Raw genomic sequence first — 24,923 nt, forward strand, 5'->3', positions numbered from 1 at the left:
GAAAGCGAATGGAGGAAAAAAAAGGACTTGGACAGCGTGATGCAGAGGAAAAACAAAGGAACTACTGACAAAATACTCTGGTTAGCAAAACAAAACTACAATACATACTTGCCCACACAAGAGGTTTGGAAATGCAGAGGGCAGAGTCATACCCATCAGCGACACTTGAGGTGCGCTTCAGTCTCCCACACACACTTTACCCTGGCATGTCACATACACAAACCCACTGGCATCAAAACACACGTTTATTCCCTCATCCCATAAATACAAACATAGATCCAGGTGCAAACACAGAAAAAATAAAAAAATCACATGCAACTTATGTAACGTCTGCTCCCTCGATTCACCGTCTTTACCCCCCAGTATCCCTCTATTGTTCACCTCTCGCCCATTTGTTATATATATATTATAACGGCTGCTCGAACACTTAAAATGAGGACACATTCAAAGCACTTCTCTCTTTATTATCCCACGCAAGCTCTCACTCATTACAGACACACAGGAAAACATCTGCACTCTAAAAGACCAAAGCCAGATTATATACGTCTTAATTTCATAACTTCTGCTGAAAAGCAAACATCAACTATACTTTAACTTTAATTCAGAAATTAAACCTAAAACGACCAAATGTGTAGAGTTTTGCTGTGATGTTTGCTTCCCGCAAAGATGCGAATACATCCCCACATACGTAGACACGCTCCTGCTCTCCAAATGAGCAGACAGAGTTCTCTTTTCATGTTCCCTAGGCGCGCTCCCCATCAATAGCCTCATTTTCCCCTCACTCCCCTACTGCAGTATTTACTCCGGTGCCGTTTCTAGCCCTCCCTTTACACCCATTTCCTCCGCTTGTATTCCCAATCTTCAACCGTTTATTTCTTAAATTCGGTCGGATTAGTCAAAATATCGAGGTCAGGTTTCAAATTACAGCAGACGCTATGCATTTCTGTGCACCGTCCATGTTTATGTAACTGACCCATGTTCTTTTCCCTTTATTCCCTCTTTAGAATCTTACCGTCAACCAGTGATCGATTCCTGCTGAAGAACCTGGTTTCCGGTGTGGACTATAATCTTTGCGTGTTGGCCATTTTTGATGACACAATCACATCTTTAGCTGCGACAAAGGTTCTGGGCTGCACAACCTTCTCCACCAAGGATGTTTACCCTGCATGTCGCTCTCTGCAAGCCCACTTTCTGGGCGGGACACTCACCATACTGGTTGGCGGCGTTGTTGTTGTCACTTTACTTGTGTTTACTGTGGCACTCATGGTTCGCCACCGCGTTTGCAATCACGGGGACCATATAATGTGTCACAGCAGCAATACCGAGGCAGGAGGCGGGGCCTGCTGTCAGGGGAGTGTAGGAGGTGGGGACAAAGGAGGAAACGGTAGCGGATGCTACCAATCCAATGGTTCTGGAGACATGATGATGGTGGTCCTGCCCAATGGTCTGCCTTCTAAGAGAGGAGGAGAGAAGGACAATGAAAAGGAAAAAGAGGCCGATTCAGCCTCTTCTGTGCCTCCAAAACTGCCTCCTAAGCCCAGGCCGAAACCTAAAGTCAACCTGGAGCAGTTTCTTTCAGCTGGAGGCGTGGTTTCCACAACGACAGGGGCAGGAAGTGAGATGGCACTGGTGGTGAGACAGCGAAAGTTGGACAAGGCGCCACCGTACACCTCAGAAAGTGACAGAACGCCCCTCTACTACTCCCCTTCTCCCCCCTCAACCCTTCCCCGTCAGTCGCGTCAGAGGGAGCGCCCAAGGCCCCGACTGGAGCGAGAGCTGACCAATCGTGCTAGTTTTTCTCTCGCGGCACCCCTGAGAGACTCGGAGCTGTTGGACTGGAGAGTCGCACCCAGAGGCAGGGACAAATGGAACTCCTCACAGGCTTATCAGAGCCCCGTTTCCCCTCTGAGCCCCGCCTGTGGAACAGTTAGCAAACGGAGGCACTCGCTCGATATGGGCTCCTCGGTCGCGCTAGCGACTGATGCCGCAGCGAGTGTCGCCAGGCGCTACGGCGCTGTCAGTTATGCCAAGCGGCTAAGCGTCATCTGGACAAGGCGGAGCCAGTCGCTGCATGGAATGCTGGTGCAGTGCGCTTCGACAGCAAGCACAGCGTCGTCGACCACGAGCGACGAGTGCGAAAGCAGCGGCGGGTTCGGGGGTCACTGTGATTTCCAAAGGGGATATATTCATGCTTATAACGCCACCAACTCCAACTCTAACACTGGGATTACTCCCGGGAAAGCAAATAATGGAAAAGACAGGAGTAGGGAAAAAGGAAAGGATGGAAAGAGCGCGGAAGAACTGGAGGAAAGCGTCGTATAGGGGCACGGATTACAAAAAGTGGAGGGGGATAAAGGGTTCTGTACGAGGACAGTTTGAATGAGATGCTGATTTAAGAAGGCCAAAGAGGTGAGGAGGGATTACAAAAGCAAAACTGTTTTAGATGAAAAACTTCCAGTTCAGAGGAAGGAAGGAGAGCAGGTGACTCAAGTGTCACTAATGCAGCTTCTTGATTTGCCCTGTGAGCTGAGAGGAGGGAGGATACCAAGAAGTGAGGTCAGGATTTGTAAGAGGCTCTTCGAGGAACCTCGAAAGTGATGGCAGAGAAATGTGACCAAAAAAAAAATTAATAAAAAAAAAAAATCTTTAAAAATTCAAGGCGACGGGGAAAGAGAAAGTACAATCATCGCAGTGAAAGGAAAAAACAAATATGTGAGAGGGACATGGGGGGATGTAAATTAAGGAAATAATGAGGGAAAACAGCAGTAAGGAAACAGAACAAGGGTTACAGCAGAGGAGGAGGAGATGTTGTGACCTGTGTGGATCACACTAACACAACCACTCAATTCTCCAGTCTCAGCTCCCACACCACCATGAGGCTTTACACCGGATCAAGAACACCACCACTGTTAATACTGGAGAAATACTTGTGACAGAAATACATCAGTGAAAAGGTCTGGATGCCACTCTGTTGTTTTGGCTTTCACGCAGCCGGCCATTTTGAAGCTCTTTTCTGAATGTGACTTTTATGTGTCCTCTGTGTCTGGACAATGATTTTGGCTCGCTGCGCCTGCGGATTATGGGAGTATAAATACAGAGCTGGGTGCATTGGACATGATCAATCGATACAGGCTGGAAACAGCGAGGGGAGCCCAGACATTATTAAAAGAAAGACACTGGAATTACAATGGAGTTGATATGGATTACAAAATGGAGACGGGAGTGCACAATGGAACGTGTAAGCGTGTGCATTTGTAAAAGACGAGATCGTATTGGATGTCAGATGATAATGGACCAAACAGATGAATAATGCTAATGGATGCGCAAGTGTGCATGCGTCTATGGATCAGGGACAGGATGCATTTGTGTGCCTGTGTGTATATGAATGTTCGTGGGGTGGGGTGGGGGGCGAGCCGGTGAAGTAGACTCCATGTTTCAAAAATGTTTAGTGCTTTCTGGATATGCTGTAAAAAAGAAAGGAAAAAAAAACCCTAAAAATTAAGGTGAGAGGCGTCCTTGAGCTCCACTGAGAGTGAAAGCAGAGCGAAATGTTTAAATACGCCACAACCAGTACAACTTATTTTCAGCAGTGTAGCATGGTGAGAAAGCGGAAACTGTTAAATGGGAATTAAAATTTCAAATTCATTTGTGTGACTTCAAACTCCTTTGTGCCACATGGGTTCATGGTAAATCCAAATCGAATGTTCTCAGAAAGGAAGCAGTTTAAAAAAAATAAAAACAAAACAGTAAATGAATCAAACTGCTGCAGAAGCCACTAAACGCTATAAAATCTGTTGGAAGACTCTTAAAAACCTCTATGAGAGAGAGACACACAAACACATACATATATAGTATATAAATAAAATAATGTTACTTGTCGCACCATGTGTTTGTTTTTCAAAGTTTTCTGGGGAGTGATTCTAGGATCGAACGCAAACTATGAAAAGTGTGATTTTTTTGTTTTAGACAAGAAATCTTCGTGAGTAGGAAAGAACATGATTATGACTAGGCAGTTAAATTAACTACCACAACAACAACAACAAGAATAAGCGCACAGCACAAAACAAACTGGCAAGCACACACACACAGATGCCTATTAAACAAAGCCAATTCCAATAATAACAATCAGTGTTGTTTCCTTTCTGTTCTCATTTCATTTTGCCAAAGTCAATATTGTTCTCTTGACTTGATATAAATAATAAAATTTACATGTATGGAACTGAGACTGAGTCATTAACGCATGGCCATGTGTCATGTTTGTGCGCTTGACTACTTAAGTACATTGTGTATGCGTGGGGGGAAAAAAGAAAGAAGCACTGCATCTGAATATTAATCGTGTGTATTTTGGTGCATCTACAACAGCAGATTTCAGTGTTATATTTAAATCTATTGCAAAATTAGATTGGATATAGTTTAATAAAAAAAAAAGTGCCAATGCTGCTTTGGTTTAGTTTGCACTTGGACAGAATTGTGAAGATGAGTCAGTCCTCATGAAAATGTTTTGAGCTCCAGGCAAACTTGTGAGTCAAAGAAGCTGCAGCGCACACGCACATCTGTGGGGCGAAAATGAAGCTGTTTACTTGTCAGTCAGTGGAGCTGATTAGGAGGTAAGGGTGAAGTAACATTTCTTATGGTAATTAAAAACATTTCTTACAGTAAAGAAAAAAACATGAGGAAAAGAGAACATAAAAAGAAGCAAACTGGTAGGAGAAGGGAGATCAATGAGCTCAGGAACAGACAGAAATGGGTTTAGAAGGAAAAAAGGTGTAAACAAGATTTCAAAGGACAGATTGGATATGACACAGAATAGGAAAGAGCGCTGATGTGACAACAGACAGACAGAACGGGAACTAAAAGCCGTCAGGCTAATGGATCCTGAAACCGATGCTCTGTTATTATCAACAATATTAGCTGGTTTCAGACAGGCTCTGTATTTCAATATAAGACATTACAAGCTCCTTTCAATGCTATCTGCAGCTGAGATCAACACTCACTTGGAAACGAAGCGAGCTGGCAGCAATCTGCATCTGAGCAGAACTAATTAAACTTTTAAACATACGAGAAGAAGAAAAGTGTCAAACATGAACTATCAAACCAAAACATCATTTCTGTTAATTATTTACATCTTTCAGGTCATAGCGGAAAAAGCTGAAGCGGAGGTAGAACGGATCTAGTCGTCTCTGCCCTTTTCTGAGGTTTTCTGAGGTTAGATGGGGGAAAACTATCCCACCAGCACAATCCGAGTTTCTCGTACTTATTTCACTTTGTTGCTGAGAAAACACTTCAACAGTGGGCTGAATTTGGTGCATCACTAAACATCGACAATAAGATCAACAGTGGCAATGTTGTATCGCAGCAATAATGCAGTAGCTAAATGTTGTTGTGATGAAGGGCATTAAGACTTGAAGATTTCTGTGTGTCCCTGGCAAAAAACAAAGACAAAAAATAGAAATGGGGAAAGGAAAAACCAACATGAACCATTAGTGAGATTGTGATTCATTGCATCCCTAGCTGAAATGAACTGATTCCTGCACAGGGCTGCACAACTGTTTATTTTACTTCGGTTTAATATTTACTCCAATTAGTTTTTCAGCCCACCTGAGAATAAAGTCTTATATTTCATGAATTTTTTTTTTTTTTTTTTAATTCCTGTCTCCACTTTCTGTTGAGTCCTATGCAGATGCTGCCAAAATGTAGATATGGAGGGAGGGGTGCGGCTGAGAGACTACTGAAACACCTGGAGACAGACTACGATAAGGAAAAGTGAAGGAAATAGAGATAGAAGTTTGGCTTTCACTGCGTGCCTCTCAGTGTCCACAGTATGCCCATAAGTAAGACACTTTTTTAAATCTGTTTGAGGAAGAGATCGAAATCAAACAGTGTGATAAGTCTGTGTGTGTTATTTTTGTAATGCAAATTGTCAGGGATGGGGTAAAAAGGGTCTTTTTCCCTCTTGTGCTTTGAGCATCAGACACCAGGCAATGCTAGAGTGGCAGACTGTGTTCGAATATGAAACCATCAACAGTGACAGGGGGAGTAAAACGGTGTGCTGGAAAGTGTGCGCGCACCTGCGTGTCTCTACACATGAGGCTGGAGGGCAATTTGATTTAAAACTCATAAGAGTCTTCCTTTTAATGTGGCCAGAGTCTTTGCTACAGTCACCTTTAAAAACTGCGTGTCTGCCTGCATGTACATGGGTGCACTTAAGTGTGACAGGTAAGAGCAACAATGCAGCACAACTCTCCCCCTGGCTTTTTTTTGCCGATGGCAAAAACCTGTCCCAATTTCACACAATTAAAAAAAAGGCTGAGTTACATTCAAACATTCACAGCCACAGACAAAATTACCTTTCAGCAAACAAACGTGTGTCTGTGCACTGCGAGATAACCTTCTGGCAGCGTTTGCATGTTTCTGTGTGCACGTCTTATTGGTGCATCCCGAAAGGTTGTGTCTGCCAGCAGCCAAACTTCCTCTGACATTTGCAGTTATGATAAAGGTATGATGCATTTCCCTGCAGTGTGCTGACTAACTGCTTACTCAGGATGCTTTAAGAGTCAGCAGCTAACGTGCTAGATACCAGTTGGACCAGTTATAGAACATACTGAAGTGTACACCTTGACAAAAAAGGAGCAAACAAGACATCTGTCTAATGGACAAACATCCCATGAACATCTGAGAAAACGTTATTACCAACCCCAACACTCCATGAGTGCTACGCAGCTGTCTCACCAGCCTGAAATTATGACAAATGACTACACAAAGCTATTGAAAATGAGGTTCTAAGTAAAGCTGGAGATTACAAATATGAAGAAGAAAATGCACACAGGAAACCCCTCTCAGATAGGGCTGCTCAATTAATCGAATTTTAATCACGATTACGATCTGGGCTTTCAACGATCATTAAAAATGACTGAGCCGATTATTAGCCCCTCCCTCATTTATCCGCGACACCTTAAAGGCCGGTCCGTGAAAATATTGTCGGGCATAAACCGTCCGTGGCGCAAAAAAGGTTGGAGACCGCTGATTAAGAGGACCCGAGGGAAGCTCGGAAAGCTAAGCAGAAGTTATTTGGAGAGTGACTGCCGTTGGTTGAAAAGAGTTTAAAAAAAAAAAAACTTCAGTGGTGTTGCACACTATTTTATATTATTTTTTTAAAGTCATTGTTAACCCTTTAAAGCCGGTCAGAGCAGCACGCTCCGTTTTGCGTAACTATTTTTAAATCCCTGTAGAACCTGAACCGTGTAAGCTAGCGCAATAATTTGTTTTGCATATGAAACCGGAGGAGTTGTACTTACATCTTATGCCATCAGCTTGTCCTCGGTCACGGTTTCGTTCCACATATAGCTTTGCAAAAATTGCATAAAAAGCGCTTGCAGGAACAAAAACATAATATTCCAGAAACACGCTTCGCCGTTCCTATCAGCTGTTCCTAACACTTCCCACAGTGAAATGATGCACCTGCTGTTTTCTTTGCAAATTTGCATCATAGGATTGTTTTTTGTTTTTCCTGCAGTATATAAAAATTGCTGTATCTCCAAAATAAAACTATGAAGACACTCAAAATAAATTTCCTGTGGTGGGAAACTATTTTTTGCAACTTTATTGTATTTAAGGTTTTGAGGGATAAGCCTCTTAAATTTCTCCAAGTAGAAATATATGTAAACAAAACAAAAGCGATTTTCAATTTTTTTTGTAGTTTATTGCACTTTTTTGCAATTTATGTAATTACTATGGACTTAATGCAGACATATTATTAAAATATGGGCTATAACAGTTGTATTGATGTATAGCAACTTGAAATGCTCCCACAAATGGCACTACAGCATGTAAAAAAAATAATATAAGCTCTGGCGGACTTGGTTCTATAGTAGGTCTTAAAGGGTTAAATAAATATCGTCAAATAATCGTGATCTCAATTTCAGTGAAAATAATCGTGATTATCATTTTTGCCATAATCGAGCAGCCCTACTCTCAGATACTGCGCTTTACCTACGAGTATAATACATTTTTAAATCACCGTTCAGTGAATGCAGTACGGAGCAGCAGCAGAAATCACACGGGGCTTCTCACCTAATTAGTCACTTTTACGTCAAGTGTCAACAGGATACAGTGGCTATAAGTGTGAGATTGAGAGTTTAATTTACAGCGATAAGTAACGTCCACAAGAAAAGCATTGTTTCTCTTAAGCTCACTTGGCAGAATAATCATTGTAAGTTTGCTCACAAAGAAATGAACAGCCTCTAATTTTCATGATCTTTTCCTTTAAATGGAGAGAAAATGTCTAAGAAAGAAATCTAGAAAAACGTAAAAGTTATAAACTGATTTGCATGTCACAGAATGAACTAGTATTTGATCACCTTTAAGCCATCTGATTTGTGTATAAAACACCTGTTCACAGAATCAGTGCACCACCATGGGCAAGACCAAAGAACTGTGAAAGGATATCAGGGACAACATTGCATCGTCTGGGCTAAAAGACCATCAGCGATAAGCTTTGACGAGAAGGTGACAACTGCATGATTAGTCGGAAATTTGAAGAAATATAAAATTCATCAATTGCCCTCAGTCTGAGCTCCGTGCCAGATCTTGCCTCATGGAGTGAGGATGATCATCATCTGAACGATTCAGAGGCGGCTTGGGAGAAAAGTGTGGATCGGACGAAACCAATATCAAACTCCCTGGCGTCAACATGACTTGGGGACTTGAGCAGCCGATGAACGGGACTGTGTGCCGCAAGGGTTGTGGATGAGCCTTTCAGCATGACAGTGAGGCTGATGAAGAAGCCCATTAACGTCATGGAGTGACCTCAGTCCTGTAGAAAAGCTGCGAAGAGAGCTGAAGGGCTAAAGAGCAGAGAGCCTAAATCCCACCTGAGATGTACAGAAACCTGGTGACCAACTACACGGCTGGGCTTGCAAACAGGGGTTTCTGTACAGAGTTATTTTTTGCTTGAGGATAGATATTTCAATCAATGACATGCATCTCTTTCAAGTCATCTTTTAAATCTTTTATAAAACTCACTGGGTTTCCAGGATCTACAGTTGATATTTTGTCTCTCCCCATTAAGATGAAACTACTACATAAATTAGAAACTGTTCATCACTTTGTAAGTGAGCAAATGTACAAATCCAGCAGGGGATCAAATGATTTCCCCCACTGAAAATATTTAAGCAAAGTTGATTTAACTAAATTTTTGCTCTACAGTCTGACGATGGTTCGTTCACCACACCTGCATGTCATATTATTGTGAGTAGACTTTAATCATGCTGTTCAGTCAAGCTGATTTTTGTAAAAACATGGCTTAAAAACACCTTTCCAGTAAACCTAAAATCCTCATCTGTGTGAAAAGATGTAATTTTACCATTTTAAGCTGCACTACTCATTGGTTCTTCAAATTAAAACGCTATCCTGAGCCTTCAACATATAGAAACCAGCCAGACACTAATCACCGTTTCTGTCTAGCATTGAATCATTTTCCAATCACGGTTAACAAGGCTAAGGGGAAATGCAGTCTGAATGATAAATACAGGTTGTCGAGACATCTAATGACAAAGGTTGATGAACGCGCATGTAAATATTACCTTACAGTCATATCTAAAGGAACCTTGACAATATTTATGCACCGATTTAAAGTATTAACAGTCTTACCCTTGCATTTACTGCAATCACAATATCATTAGCAAGCCTCGAAGACGTTGTTGCAGAAAAGAAAGATACAGATCAAGGGAGAGAGCGTAGAGGAGACCTCCTGTATTGTAGCAAATCGGGAGGAGAAAGATTAATTGACCATGCATGACACAGCGAACCAGATTTCATTCTTAGTCCCTTATTTAGACACTTACAGATAGCTGAGCATCCGAATAGAATAAAAGTGTTACCCAAATGTAAGCGCTGATAGGCAATGTGCAAAACATCGATAATGAGGCAAACATATGGCGTGTTTAATTCCATCAAGTTAGCAGTTTATGCTACACAGCATACAAGAGCAGGCGTGGAGAAAGAAGGCAACGGTAGGAAAGAGGAGTGGAGCCAATGCTGGAAGTAGAGAGGTGCTAAAATGATATAAGACAGAGCCTCCTGCACGGCGTTACCTTCATGCATCATTTCCTCTCTTCTTTCTCTCACACTCTCCACAATCTTTAATTTAGCCTTCTATCTAATTTGCTCTCCTTCACCTTCACTGACTTCTCATTCAATCCTTTGTTCACTGCATTCACTCGTAATCTCCACTTCTCTCTGACCTCCCTGCTCTCTTCTACGCCATCGCTTGGCTCTTCTATTGTTTTGCCAGTTCACTTTGGCAATCTTTCACTCATTTTAATATGTTCTCCTCACTGTAAGACGATATTCTCTGCCTCATTCTCAGCCCTACTACTGAGTGTTTGAGTCTTTTATTGGTCCTCAGTTTTCATTGTTATAGCAGTACTGCACTGCTAAAACAATAGTCGGCTCCATTCAGTTTTTATCTCACCTAAATACATTGTGGCATTTCATGTTTGCCCCTCTGTCCTTGTCTCTCAGTTTTCCCTTTATGGTTCATTTTCTGCATCATTTCCCACATTTGCCTGCATTTCTCAATATCCCCTTTATTCATTCTTTAAAAAAGAAAAAACAAAGTAGTAATAGGTTACTTTAGTATGGCAACATACAGCAAAAGGTAACTGGGTATAAAGATCTGAGGATGTTTCAAGGTTAAATTAAGAACTAAACCCTGAATGTGGAATTTTCCCTGGATTACGGCACAATCGGAGTTTCAAAAACTCTAAAAGGCAGAAAAGAAAATTAACCCAGAAATCAGCGTGGTACTTTAGCAGCTTAGTCAAATGTTACACACGCTCTCATTTAGCTGCTTCGCCCTTGCAAATTTTGTCGCCGTTCAGTTTGCCACGGTCGCCATGAATTTTAACTTGTAATTTGCACAAAGCTCTAAAGACTGCAGAGCCACTTAACACCATATTGTCTGTGTACAACACTAGTTGACAATATTTTTGAAGTTGTAACATGCAACAACAATATAACAGTTTAAACAGCTGTTGGATCACTTTCCCCCTCAATACATTAAAAAAGTTTTACACAAAGAAAAACCCAGATTAAATGTTTTTAACAAGTTTAAACAACTTTTGCAGCATTTCCTGCTACTGGGATCGTCAAATTTAAAATTTGACAATTGTGTTGCATACGAGCATACAACTGGATGAATAGTTTAGGAAGAGCGGTCGTATTTAAAATAAGCATCCAACCAGTGAAGACACTCACTCTTAGAAATGCCCAAATAGCATATCAGATAACAATTTCACACAATACATTGAATTTCAGATATTACAACTTAGTAATTTCACCAGATTTTAAAGTTTATTTTGGCTGTAAATCAGTGTAATAGGAAACAGTGATTTGAATCTATACTGTACTTGATAAAGATTAAAATGAGAAAACTGGGACACCTACTAAGTTTTCATTTTTGATAATTGATTTCTTATCTAAACCAAGTAAGATTCTTTCTTTTCCTTAAATTTTACTGGTTGCATCTTGCCAGACTCCCCCTCTTTCCCCTCTCACCCCCTTTCTTGGTCACTACCTTCAGTCAGTCTCAAACTTGCCATTTACTCAGTTTGTCCCATTTTCCCCCCACTTTCATCAGAGCAGTGCTTGCTGTTGCAGCCATTTCCTCTCACTTCCATCCTTCTTTCAACTCCGCACCTTCCTGTTTGATTGACCGCTGCTGCAACTAGAGGAGGATGCCATTTCACTGGTACCTTAAAAATAGGAGTAGGTTTTATTCTCTACGTCTCCACAACGTCTTCTCTGTTTACCACTACGCCTCTTCACTGATGTTTCTCAACTTCTCTGCGTTTCCTTTCAGTATGCTTTTATTTCTGAACAATCTTCTCATACGTTGCCCCTGATGCGACATTCCTCCGTTTCCTTGCTTCACCACAGGAACTCAGCTCATCATTATCTCTCAACATGCCACCCACTGCCCATCTCTTCACCACTTTTCCCCAGAACAAAGGATGAAAGGGGAGCTTCCTGGCCTCTCTTCATCATTTTTCCCACTGTTCAGTCTCTTTTGTCCTCCATATGGCGATGCCACCACCTACTCTTCTGACACATCAGGTTTCCTTCATACTCATGATCAGAAAGATGCAGTAAAAACTCATCTTGGGACCTTCTGTAGTTTCTTTTCTGTGATGTTGACAGTAGGATTTCTTTGTGTCTGAGAGCCAATATAAGACAGATTCTGTGGAAAGTTTTAGGTTTCTTTAGCCCTCATCTAGAAACCAAGAAACTTTGTTAAACCAATAAAAAGGACTAGGAAAGAAAGAAAAATCAAGTCATCTGGGAAATGGTCACAGGGCCTGATGGTAATGCAACATTTCTATCTGTGGCAACACTCCTAGAATAAATGCTGCACTGATGCTAATGAAAACCAAACATTTGCTTGTAAGCATTCAACAAGAGTCGGAATGGAAATATGTGCATGTTTGCACCAATGCAAACGCATCCACAAAAAATCGTTTTTGTATTTTTTTAACAGTGCATAGTTTGAAATATTACAGAAAGTAGTGGAATAGGTGGGGCTGGTAGATAAAAAGACACATGTGACAGGCCGAGTTTCTCTCAGAGGCAACAACTTTTACTTGCACTGTTCTCGGCTGCCACGTTCAGCTTGTAACCAAATCAGTCACTCACAGAATAAACTATAATAAACTGACCGACCTGATTGAAGAACATTGTCTTATACCCTCAAACACTGACTTGCAACTTTAGCACCTAAACTGCTGAAAGTGGGCTCAAAGTGTCCTTTGACTTTGCATCTTAGCAACCAGTAAGTCATTTAACCTTGCCCCTTATCTACCCGTGCCTAAAGGCCCAATGCTGCAGGACATGATTATTTTAAGATACTGAAAGTGTTTTACAGAGCTTGGTGCGCTGTCTACTAAAATCTTTGTTCCATCTGGAAGGAAATAAACAGAAAACAGCGAAGCTTTAACAATATCCCCAAATGCTTGCGAGCAACAGTGCAGAGGACACTGCAGAAAGTGTATTATTGCCATGGAAAATGCAGTTTAACTGCATACAAAGATGTCAGACGTAGACATGTTGCTCTGCTGCGCTCATAGCACTTTCTGAGACGGGGGAATAAGAAAATGTGAGGAAGTCTTGGGACATGAAGTGTCTTTAAGACGATGAGAAAGAAAAAAAAAGTCTCCCATCGTTATACAAACACCTTTGAAGCATTTGAAAAACACAGAATCACAAAATCTATTTCAAAACGAAGGAACAAAGCACTAATACCACAGAGAGAAAACAAATGTGCAGCCCTTCCTCCACTTGAAAATATGCACTGGAGCATTTGATCATCAAACACATTTATTTGCTCCAGTAAAAGAGCTACCTATTTAAAAAAAGATTAAGGCATTGATCACCATTTGAGCAGACTCTGAGATATTAAAAAACTTTCTCCGATCATGGTTTTATTTGAGAGAAAATGGCACCAGCCTCCAGCTATAATTTGTCAATGATGACTCCGCTCGTGTCTGTGGGCAAAGAAATAATGAATCATGAAGTCATTCTGCAGCGGTCTCATGCGTTCTTAGTTATTATGCACAGGCTGGATTGAACGTCATAAAGACAGCAGCACAATTTAAAGCATAAAAGGTTCAGGTCAGTCACCTACATGAACACCAACTGATTATTCTGTAAAACCAATGCAAAGTTCAGCAAAGGGTGAGCTTTAATCAGTGTTCTATTGTGGGCAATTGTTCAGACAAGATGTGAATAATTAAATATTTATGCAGTGACTGAAAACAGATGTTAGAGCTTCCTCCAGTGCGTGGAACAGGTAACGACTCTATCCAGACGCAGTGAAAGATGCTCGCCATTTTCTTATTGATCACATTTCTAACTTTAATACAAAAAAGTGGATGTTTACCGAAATTATCCTAAAGAATTAAGGACTCAGTTCAGTTTCTATTTTTCCTTAAATGTGTAGCCCATAGGGGAACTCTAGTACCTAGTATTTAACCTTTAAAGGGGGGGGTGTTCCCCAGCAGATGTTCCTGAGCACTTTTAACTCGCTATTAAGTGAGAGGTGCTACAAGTCAACATATGAAAAAGATTCGGGTCACTAGAGTCACCAGTAATGACCTGGATAACTGAGAACCTGCACAGAACCATAAGGGAACAAGAACGTTACGATAGCCATGTTTGTGCTCAAACACAAAGCTTCCAGATGAATCCGTTGCCACCCTCTGCTTTGCCTCCATTGATCATTTCTCAGAAAGAAACAGAATAAGATTTAACCCTAGCACGCCCATGGCCTGATGACTTCTCCTAGTTATGCCATGATTACTGCACAATGCAGAAATTGAGACTGCTGGGCACCAAACATCTTCAGGGAGCTTATTTCTTTACAAGGCAATAACAAGTTTCACACTTGTACTTCAGTTTCAAAGCCTTGAAGGCACTGTTATACGCCTGCAAAGCCGATGACCCCGTCCTTTCTGCTGGTTTTGAATTCTGGCAGCAAGTCTTACTTAACATAATGGACTCTTACGGCCACACTTACAACTCTGTTGCTTTCATACTCTGCAAGAGCGTACACACTGTCAGGGAACTGTACATGAATACACAAAATTAAGCTATGATATTTACATAATTGTAAACAAATAAAATTGTGCAAGATGCAAACAACATGACCTCAGCCACACATGCAAGTCAACCAAGCTCAACACCACTACCCTGCACACACACTTGCAAACCTGCATATTAACAAAACAAAACATAGTTACAAGCAAATCTTAGTGGTAAAAAACACAGTACCTTTACTAATAAAGGAAAAATAAACAAGGAAGTGAAAAACAGATATGCCAAGGTAAATAAAAGGGGAAAGAAAATCTTAAAGCATGAGAATAAGAACAGCAGGGTTACAAAGCTTTTAAAGAAAAGAAAAAGACTCAAACTAAACTAACACTGGCCTTTGAAACAAGTATCACTGCTTGACATTTCTTTACACAGTCCACCACTATTCTGGGACACTTAAAAGTCCTGCTGGAACAAAATAGTCACTTTAAAAGCCTCATATATACACAGCAGAAAAACAGAAGGAAATTTTACCCGTACCTACAGCATCCCAGCTCCCTAACACATTACAGTGCTGCCTCACACTTGTTTGGTGTGGCGGCTCATAACTTTGAAATACGGCTACTACTTCTCCTTTCCTCATCATCCTCTTTACCTCCTGCCTGGCAGCTCAATCCTCAGCATCTTTCGTCCAATATATCCACTATGCTTCTTCTGCAAATGTCCAAACCATCTCAGCCTTGCCTCCACACTGCCAAACCTGAGCCGTCCCTCTGATCGACTCTAATCTTCTCCATCCTCCTCACTCCCAGTGAAACTTAACATCTCCACCTTTGCCTGCTGTCTTTTTGTCAGAGCCACCATCTCCAAACCACACAGGTCACTACCATCAGTGTCATATCACCCCTGACACTCATTCTCCACCCTGCCTGTACTCACTTCTTCACCTCTTTTGCGCACTTTCTATTGCTTTGAAAGGTTGACCCCAGGATGGGAACTCGTCCACCTTCACTACGTCTCCTCCTTGCATCTCCGCTGTCACACCCGTCTCCCTCTCATTCACACACACATTCTCTTTCGCTTTTACTGACTTTCATTCCTCTCCTCTCCACATCATACCTCCATCTCTGCAGGCTCTCTTCCACCTGCTCTCACTACAAATCACAATGTAGTCTGAAAGCATCCTCATCCATGGGCGCCAGTTTAGCTCAGGGCCCGGGTTTGGGTTCGAGCCTCAGGCGCGACCCTTTGCCACATGTCTTCCCCCTTCTATCCGTCCTCGCTTCCCTTTCCTTTCTTCTCTGTGGCTATCAAATAAAACTGAAATTTATTTATTTTTGCTTTTTAAACAACTTATTTTAAAATTACACTCAAACAAATCCTGCCTAACAAAAAAGTAACTTCAAGTGCCAAATTACATTATATTTCTTCACATCAACATACGGCGTGGGCCGCCAGTGGTCACGAATTTGAAACCCCTAATCTAGATCCACAAAGACAGAAAAGTTCAGAAGTTGCACCAAACTTCTCCATCAACACCCTAAAAGCAAGTTTAACATGCTCTTTAACCTCTCTTCTTAATCCAACGTAAGAAAATATTACTGCAGATGCAATAAACAAACAACTGCTACAAAGTGTCAGTAAATCGGTGATTTCATAACTTAAGATGCATTTTGAATGCTGTCAGGTGAAAATTCTTTAACAATGCAGAGCAGTGATCATTTAAGCGTCTTGGTGCGCTCTAGACTCAGTTAATTCTAGTTTGGGTGGCATGTTCACATTACAAATTACCCTCAGCTGTCAGATTGAGTGAACACAGTTAAAGTAATGCAGCTGGCCTGCAGTAAATCCAACATTGGTGAACGTTTTAATGCTCAGCTTTTGCACAGTCCAGACAGAAATCTAAGACGTGGCAGAGGAAGTGAAGACATGAAAAGGCAGGTGAGAAAAAAATGATCATGACTGACAAACAAAAAGTGCAGCCTGCACTTAACACTCATCTCTAAGCCTACTTATTGCAACCCCCTACCAACCATACCTTATTGCTATCCTGAATTGAAAGCATTTGTTTTCTCAGCAGCAACCCCGAGCATTAAGCTTAAACGCATTGTCTACTCAAAATGAAACAAATCTCCGCATTCTCTCACAAGAGCACACCGAGCCCTGCACACATGTGAAAACAAAGACACGGAAACACACACACCTTATTACTTAAACCTTCGAGAAGGAAAAGCCTGTATTCTTAACACTCCCTCCTGGCTCCTCTATCGATCTGAAAGCCTATTCATGCATCCTTCCTTTTATCCTTCCTCAGCCCCTCCCTCATTCTGTATTACAGAATCCAAAGTGCCAATCCAAAATCATCAGAGAAAACACCGATAAGAAAATGCCATTTTCCTTCAAGGGGGAGAGTGGCATATCCTAAATATCTTCATTTCCTATCAGAACTTTACCAACCAGGCTTATCTGATTTTGGACAGTCATCAGATGGCTGAACACAGCAAACAGTTATTCTACTTTTTAATGTTTGTTGTGAGAGGTGGCTGAGATTGGGAGCAAGCGCCTGATTCTGTTTTAATTGACAATTAATGAATCCAGACATTAGCTGATCCAAACACCTGGCTAAGGGCAAGCCATAATTAAACTCATTAGAAAAGACTTTTGTTCTCAATCAGTCATTAAAGCAGCCAAAACACCAGGCGCTTTCCCAAAGTAATTTCTCTTTCTCCACCCCTCCCTCTCCTGTAGCACTTCAAATCTTTTACCAAGCTTCTTAATAACGCTTCTCCTCCCCGCCTCGTATTCCTCAAGGTTTAACACTTTTCCGATATTTCCCTCAACTTTCTACTTCATTCTATTTCCGTTCTTCCAATTACTGGACAGATGGGCTTTTGGAAATTTCTTCCACAGAGTTCAAGTCCAACATCTTTTCCAGACAAGCAAATCAGTTTGTAACCTTTCGGGATTTTTGGACTGCATTTCTTTCTAATTTTGGGCTTTTCACTTCTGAAATAGTTCAACAAGCAACCAACGCTCTGCGGTACAGAAACACATTGTGTATCTGATGAGTTTAGAAGTGCAAGATTTTAGTGTTTTTCCATTTGTTCTTCTGAGGGTGAGGAGCCTTGTTTTATGGTTTAAACACTCGACGGCCACTGGCAAACCCAACCGACAGATGGCCATTTTTCTTTTTTGTGTGTGTGGCAAACAAATCCTCCTCTATTCATGCAAAACTGTTTCTTGATGAAAATCTTTCAGTTTTTTCAGTATTGTGTATTTATTTGACACATCGTAAACTACTATTACTTAGGATAAAAGCCCAAAGAAAGGTCTGATAACTGAAATGCACCGTTGCTACCAGACTTAATGAGATCAAATCAGGCCATTAAATCATTTTCTTTCAGGAGAGCAAGAAACTTATCCAATTATGTACATAAGGATGATTTTAGTTATTTGACAGCTATCTGGCAGGTTCTTTGGACCGGGGAAAAAAAAGTAAAAGGATACCTCAGACCATTTTGGGGAACATTTTTCATTTCATGTTTTGATGCTCTTACCCAGAGCCACTTAGGAGTGAAGGCAATGGTAGAATAAAGCTCAGTTCTTAGATCACCAACATTATGGGGATAAAGGTTTTTCGAAATGGAGGTATAAGAGAATTTTTTTTAAACTTAAGACCAAATTAGAGGCAGCAGATGTGCAGAGGGAATATGATTCAGTGCACAGAAGGTGATGTGGGAAGAAATGGGTTTTCAGCTTATTACCGAGGACGGGGAAGGACCGTACCTTTCTGACCGGTTGCAAAGTTATTCCACTTTTTGCGCTGATTCATTGTGGCCCACGGGCTTCCTGTGTGTAAAACCCCCTGAAATTCCTAATTGTAAATAATCCCATGCCAAACTCTGTGCTGGACTGTCACATTTACTTTACCATAACATAGCTTCCCCAAGCCTCAGAGGAATACGCCAACTTTCAGCAAATGTGTTCTTTGATCAAGGGGCTGCTGTGTGAAATGCAGACTGGTACTCATTTCCTCTGCTCAGAACAGCCCATTTGCACAGCAGGCAAAAATGAAAGGACAGCAAATTTATGGTATACTACAGAATAGATTACTGTGACTTTTCACACCTACTAGAATAGCAGTCCTTATGCTTTTGATGACCTCCTTTTTACATTTTCTGTAGCACCACCATAACTAAATTCTCTAGTTGTGTTCACTAGTAATTAAATGTGGTAATTAAAAAAAACGAGTCTGGTATTATCTAATGGTAGAAGTGGAGCAAATGTAATATTTGCTATATATATATATATATATATATATATATATATATATATATATATATATATATATATATTAAAAAAATTAAAAACTATTCTGTGGCACGTGGCCTTTGCATCAAGCTGAAGCTTCACATATTCAGCTTCAACTTGCTTTAAAATGCTAACTTTTAATCAATATTTTGTTTCTTCTTCCCAACACTAAAAATCCAAGCTTAATGAATAATGCAGTCTCACAGGACAGCAACCAAAGCTTTGGGCTTTCCCCCCGCTCTTTCTTCCCCCTCTCCTTCCGTATCGATCCCCCTAGAAGTGTCGACTTTGTGATGAAATGCCACTGTGAAAGGTTTTTATCCAAGACAGCTGTAAACATGTCACCTCTGCCAGCCTTCTGGCTCTGTATGGCCTCAACAAGGCCTTTTGTAAATGTCTCAACTGGAGGACTGTTAAGGGCAAGGCTAGTTTTACAGCCAACAAGAACATTACACGCTACTTTGTCTCAAATCTTGCAATCAAGTGCACCTGAAGTCCGCAGTCCTTTTTTCCCCCATGTCTAAGTGGAATTGAAGGGTAAGGCCTGAGCAACGCTATAATTTGACCAATGAGTGTGCATACACACTATTGTATGGACACAGTGCAATTTTGAAAAAGGGTAATTGTAATGTGGAGCTCAACTCGGCACTTAGCACAAAAACACAAAGATCAAAACAACAAAGGAAGATGTGGTCAGAGGTAAATTTTATAGAACGTATTGATGAACTGTGCTGAACGGTTAGCAAGACAAACCATTCAGCTTTACGGGAACAACAGATACTTTCAAACCAACGCTGAGCGAGTGCAGCCTTGTAACAGAATTTTATATTAGGGAGAGAACAGAGCAGGTACACTGCAGGCTCATTCTTTAAAAAAAACACTCAGAGCCACTGGGCTGCCAGATGTTGCAACGGAAACAAGCAAACCCAGCTGTTAAATAACTCAGAAAACCAAAAGAGATGTGCCAACACTTAATGTAAAAGCAGATTTCTAGATTATGGGGTTTTGTTTCTTTTTTTAAAGCAGTTCTGCGTAGAATTAGCAAAACTGACATTTATGAAGGATGGGGTTTGTTTTTCAGGTTCTCAAACATATTTAAGAAATATAAAGACGTGCATTCGCAGGTGCAGTTGTCACATTTCCCTGCAAATAAACTACTGCTGCGTTTAATGCTGCCCTCAAGATGAAACGAAAGCATTTCATTCTCTTCGTCAGTGTGGCTGGAATAATCAGGCGCCCAGCCGGTCGAGAGTAATTGAGTTCTGTGTTCCATTATGCCTTTTCAATTAGAGCTGGAAATTTCTGAGGAAAGAAGAGAAGCCCCTGGGAAAAGGACAGGGAGACAGATGCATGGCCACTGCGGCTAAAATTGTATGACAACGATTTTTGTGAAATCGAGGCTGCGCGCCAGTGAAAGCATGTGAGGAAACCAATGACGTCGAGTCCAATCTGATGACAAATGAACCTGGAGCTCCTGACGTCTTCCCTGTGTTCCAGAAACTTGTAATTAAAAGCCGAAGGGAAAAACATCTAGAACGCAGCGCTTGGACAATGATTACATCAGTGAGGATTGATAACTCCGTATGTTTACTTCCAATTAATGCTATCAGAGGCACCTGTGCCACAAGAATGAAGATGCCAAAGTCTTAAAGGATATATATATATATATATATATATATATATATATATATATATATATATATATATATATATATATATATATATATATATATATGACCCTTTATTGCAATGCATAAATCAGTTGGATTTACATACAATGGGAACTTATGCTTGAGTGTTGAGTAGATTCTGGAGTTTGTGTATGAGTAATAGATCATTAAACCCTAAAAGCTTCCTGAAAGTGTGTGAGAGTAAAAACATCAGTGTGTGTACCGACCCTTAATTAAAACTACTTAGACCCCACTCGTGTGCGCATTTATATTCACGTCACCTCTACCAAGTCTCACTATTCATGACTATGCATGGGAACGCACACAAATACACTTGTGTGATTTAAACTCCTGAATACGTCTCTAAAGGTTTCAGTCAGCGAAACACTGACAGCACAAGTCTAACCTTTAAAGACACACCGCTAACACACTTTCTTTTATTCGTCTCAAAAACATGAACATTTTGAATGCGTCTAAGGTTAATGGGACCAAAAACAGTTTAGAAACAATGCTCAATCAACAGAGGCTTTTGAAACATAGTGAAAATAACATGTTCCGTCCACATATGAATATATTCATCGTCTGCACGGCTATTTAGAAGCTCGGCTGCCCACTCTCAATCCAAGCCTTTAATTGCTCTTTGGTTTTCATTTGTACTCACTGCCCACATTGACACTTTATAATTCATTGCTCCTCATTCATAACTACTTTCTTTGCCATTCAAGGTGTTACGCTGGAAAACAGCTGAACAGCAGCTGCCAGAACAGTTCACCGTCTGCCTACACACAGTGATTTACAGCTAGACGAAGTTTGTGAGTATTTACCTTTGTTCTGTGCTAGTGAACTGAACACATAATTACATATGCTGCAACAAGTTGCCTCAAACCACGGACGCCGTGACAGACGGCCCGTGTCCTGCCAGAGTACATTACTAACCCGTGTAATCAAGTGTCACCTTCAGTAAGGTCATTCCTGCCTTTTCTCTTTGAGTGTTCATCGGTCGCTCTTATCACAAATTAACATTCAGTTGACCAGACCACCGCAGGGAGCAAGATCAAGGAAGTGTTTTTGTTCTTTTAAATGAATGCTGATAAACGTGCGCTGTGATGTTAAGGAAGAGCAGGCGGTGGAAGGCAAACAGGGAAAAGGGAAAAAGAAAAAGCGACAGGGGAATGGCGATGGAGCAACATCCATCAGTTTTCTTACTGCTAACAACATCCAGCTAGGGTCGCAGGATGCAATAGCCAGGCAAGAAGTGCAGTAAATCCCGGACAAGCGGGCGAGTCCATCGCAGCACCAGCACAAATTGATCTGACCGCCTATGACTAATTTAGAATCATCAATTATTGTGGCAGGAAACTAGAAAACGTCTCCACACACAGTAGGTTTAAACCCACAACCTCTGTTAACCACTCTACCATCATCTACCATCTTTAAAACAAATGGCGGAGAAAATCAAAGGAAGCAAAAGCCCCATGTTATTCCTCCCTTTCCAGCCCTACCATGCTTCTCTCCTTTTGTCACAGCCAATTTCCAGCCGTTTAATCCTGGTTCCGCCTTCAAAGTCCCAGCTGACAGCACCCAGTTCAAACTTACTGTGATGTATATTGGCGAGTGGCAGCAAGATGCGGGTTCTGGCTACAAACACATCTGTTTCATGTCTGTTGTTTAATTAGCTGTTGGAACTGAAACGCTGTTTTAGCGAGCATATAATCTCAATATGTAGTTATGCTTTGTAAATCGAGAGAAGGCAGCTTAGAGCTTTCACTTACTACACTGAAGGTGCATTTATCTTGTTTCTGAATGACCACCGAAGAACTACACACAGTAGTGGTGTGATTTATTAAAGGACTGCAATGTTTACATGCTAGTAGAGATGCACCGAGTGTGACCTGTTGATACAAATTTCGACGATTCTCATCCTTTAAGAGCTATAACTGACCAAACAAATACAAACAAAAATCAACTATGCTTCTTTCATAATAAGAGAAATTATTCAACCTCCAATTTCCCCAAAACTGCAGTAAGTTACAGGATTTTCTCTCATTGAAACAAGTTAAAAGGAGGCGCTCTGCTACTGGAAAGAGTTATAAATAATAACAAATGTCAGGTGCTTGTCTATATATTCAGATAAGAGGACATAGAACCTCTCGTTCGCTCATCTCCATCCTAACTGCTGTGATCCTTTGCTCAAATCAACACTGCCGATTTGCAGCTGGCTCCAAACTCTGGCCAGCTTTAGCAACTTTGCCGGTAGATTCTTGAATATGTCCATGTCCAGCATGCTCAAAGTGATTTGTGCGTCCGACCTTTAAAAGATTTTAAATATATAGATAGCATTAAACAGGTAAAATGAGAGAAAGTTGGATTTAAAGTTGTTTGGAGACTTTTCACTTTGTCAAACCACTAAAAATGTTTCACGTGTCCACTTTTCTTTTCCATCACGGCCTTTTATATTTTTTAATATATTTAATATTTTTCTCAGTATCTTTAAAGTCATCCAGCATTCCCACATTCCCCACGACTTTATTCCCATGCAGTAATTGGATTTCAATGTTCTTGACCTTTTGTTGAATTTCCTCAAATTAGGCTTTTCAGGACTAGCGCTTAATTATAAAACAAAAGTGTGTTCAAGATTCACAAAAACATGAAAGGCACGCCGTTTAAGACACACACACAATTACAAAGCTATTCATGTGATTAAGTACCGTGCAAGTGGTTGTTTAGAGGTGTGAAATGAAGAGGAGATAGACAGATAACCCAGCCCCTGGAGACACGGTGTTATTTCATATGAGATTTAGAGTGCATGACTGTGTGTGACAAAAAGCAAGCGTGTGTGTTTGTGTTTCACAGTGAATCTAAACCACTTATTCCTCCTACTGAAAAGTCAGATGAGATGGATTTCCTGTCTCTCTGCTCTTCGTAGATGCTATTTAAATTATCCCGGATCAAAAAAATAAAAAATAAAGAAGTGTAGTTGTTGGAGGAACTTCGGGCCACAACAGATGGAAGAAAGGATCATCCTGTTACCTGGTCAACATGATCTTCAGGCTACTAAAACAGCAGCATGAAAGCAAAGAAAGAAGAGATAACTGATAAATAGGAAAAATTATCTGGTACAGGGATCTCAGTCTTTCCAATGCTTATTTGTATTTACTTTTTTACTTTTCAGGCTATATATTCACCAGTAGTTTATAACACGTAGCCACACAGAGATGCTTACATTTGTACATGATGCTCATTTAAAAAAAGGTCTTAACACTTTTGATATGAGAGGATTTACGTCTACATTTATGGTGCGGCACACTGAAACTCAGAAGTAAAAAAAAAACCTGCTATACATAAAAAGTAGGGGTGCAACGATATTCGTATCGATATTGAACCGTTCGATACAGTGCTTTCGGTTCGGTACGCATATGTATCGAACAATACAATTTTTTTCAATTTATTTATTTATTTATTTATTTTTTGTGTCCCGTTTGGATCTATAGCCATCAGAATTGTTGTCTTGAGGCCAAGAAAGATGCCAAGAGGATTTATTTTAAGTGGATCATCATATTGGTCCATTTGATTGTATAGAGAAACAGAAGGTAAACACATCTGAAATGTCAAACACAATTCTACACAACGCAGCACAGCAGGCAGCCGCTTCAACTGAGCAGCTCAAACTTTGTTGTTGAGTGCACTCTCTAGTTTTAACTTTTATTTCCAAGGTAAAAGTGCTCTTAACATGCTGAGACTCTACTATGACTGCCATAGCTGCGGTTACGCTGAGACCTACTGTAACCACAACAGTGGAGTACCCAGATTCACAGGAATTGAAGCGCTGCTGTTTTTTACTGTAAAAGTCTATATGAAGACAGATTAGTACTTGTGGTATCAGGTGGGTGCTGCTGCAGCATGTGGGCTGTGCATGTGTGAGTGTGTTTCATGTTAAGAGAAAAAAAATTCAAGGTGATTTCACTCACCAGTATGAAACTAGAAAAGAGGATGAAGGATAAATAGAACAGAGGTCATTGCAGAAGGTGATTTAGAAATCAGCAAAGAGCAAGATTTGAAGAGTCCTTGATAACATGGCACAGCAGAACAATTTGAGCCTGCAGCAGCTAAAACACAGATCAGAGAAATGACAACCAGTGTCTTAAACGCAGGTAAAAGCAATGTATGGAAGAAAAAGCAAGTCTTTGTTCACACTTTGGTGAAGAATGTTTTTGTTTGTGAAATAATTAAAGGAACGAGTCCTTGAATTCTTCAACCCTGGGACATAAACACCCATGCAAGCAAACCTAAAACTGAACGGTAGCAAAAGTAAGCTGCCAGTTCTCCTCAAAAAACCTCTACGAAAACTGTTGTCATGGT

At 40.8% G+C, this 24,923-nt stretch overlaps 2 protein-coding genes across 2 annotated transcripts in view; one reads left to right on the plus strand and one right to left on the minus strand.

Moving 5' to 3' along the window:
• LOC146675193 (leucine-rich repeat and fibronectin type-III domain-containing protein 4) overlaps positions 1 to 2,322 on the plus strand; it is a 32,670-nt gene extending 30,348 nt beyond the window's left edge. The window contains exon 7 of the mRNA XM_085400304.1: positions 1,005 to 2,322. Within this exon, the coding sequence (XP_085256430.1) occupies positions 1,005 to 2,322 (1,318 nt within the window). The remainder of the gene's footprint in view (positions 1 to 1,004) is intronic.
• pcxb (pyruvate carboxylase b) overlaps positions 1 to 24,923 on the minus strand; it is a 337,084-nt gene that overhangs the window by 131,976 nt on the left and 180,185 nt on the right. The window lies entirely within an intron of this gene.

Source organism: Rhamphochromis longiceps, linkage group LG3 (genome assembly GCF_057381845.1).
Source record: "Rhamphochromis longiceps isolate RC_006_pf linkage group LG3, R_longiceps_female_GT1.1, whole genome shotgun sequence".
NCBI classification, from domain to species: Eukaryota; Metazoa; Chordata; class Actinopteri; order Cichliformes; family Cichlidae; genus Rhamphochromis; species Rhamphochromis longiceps.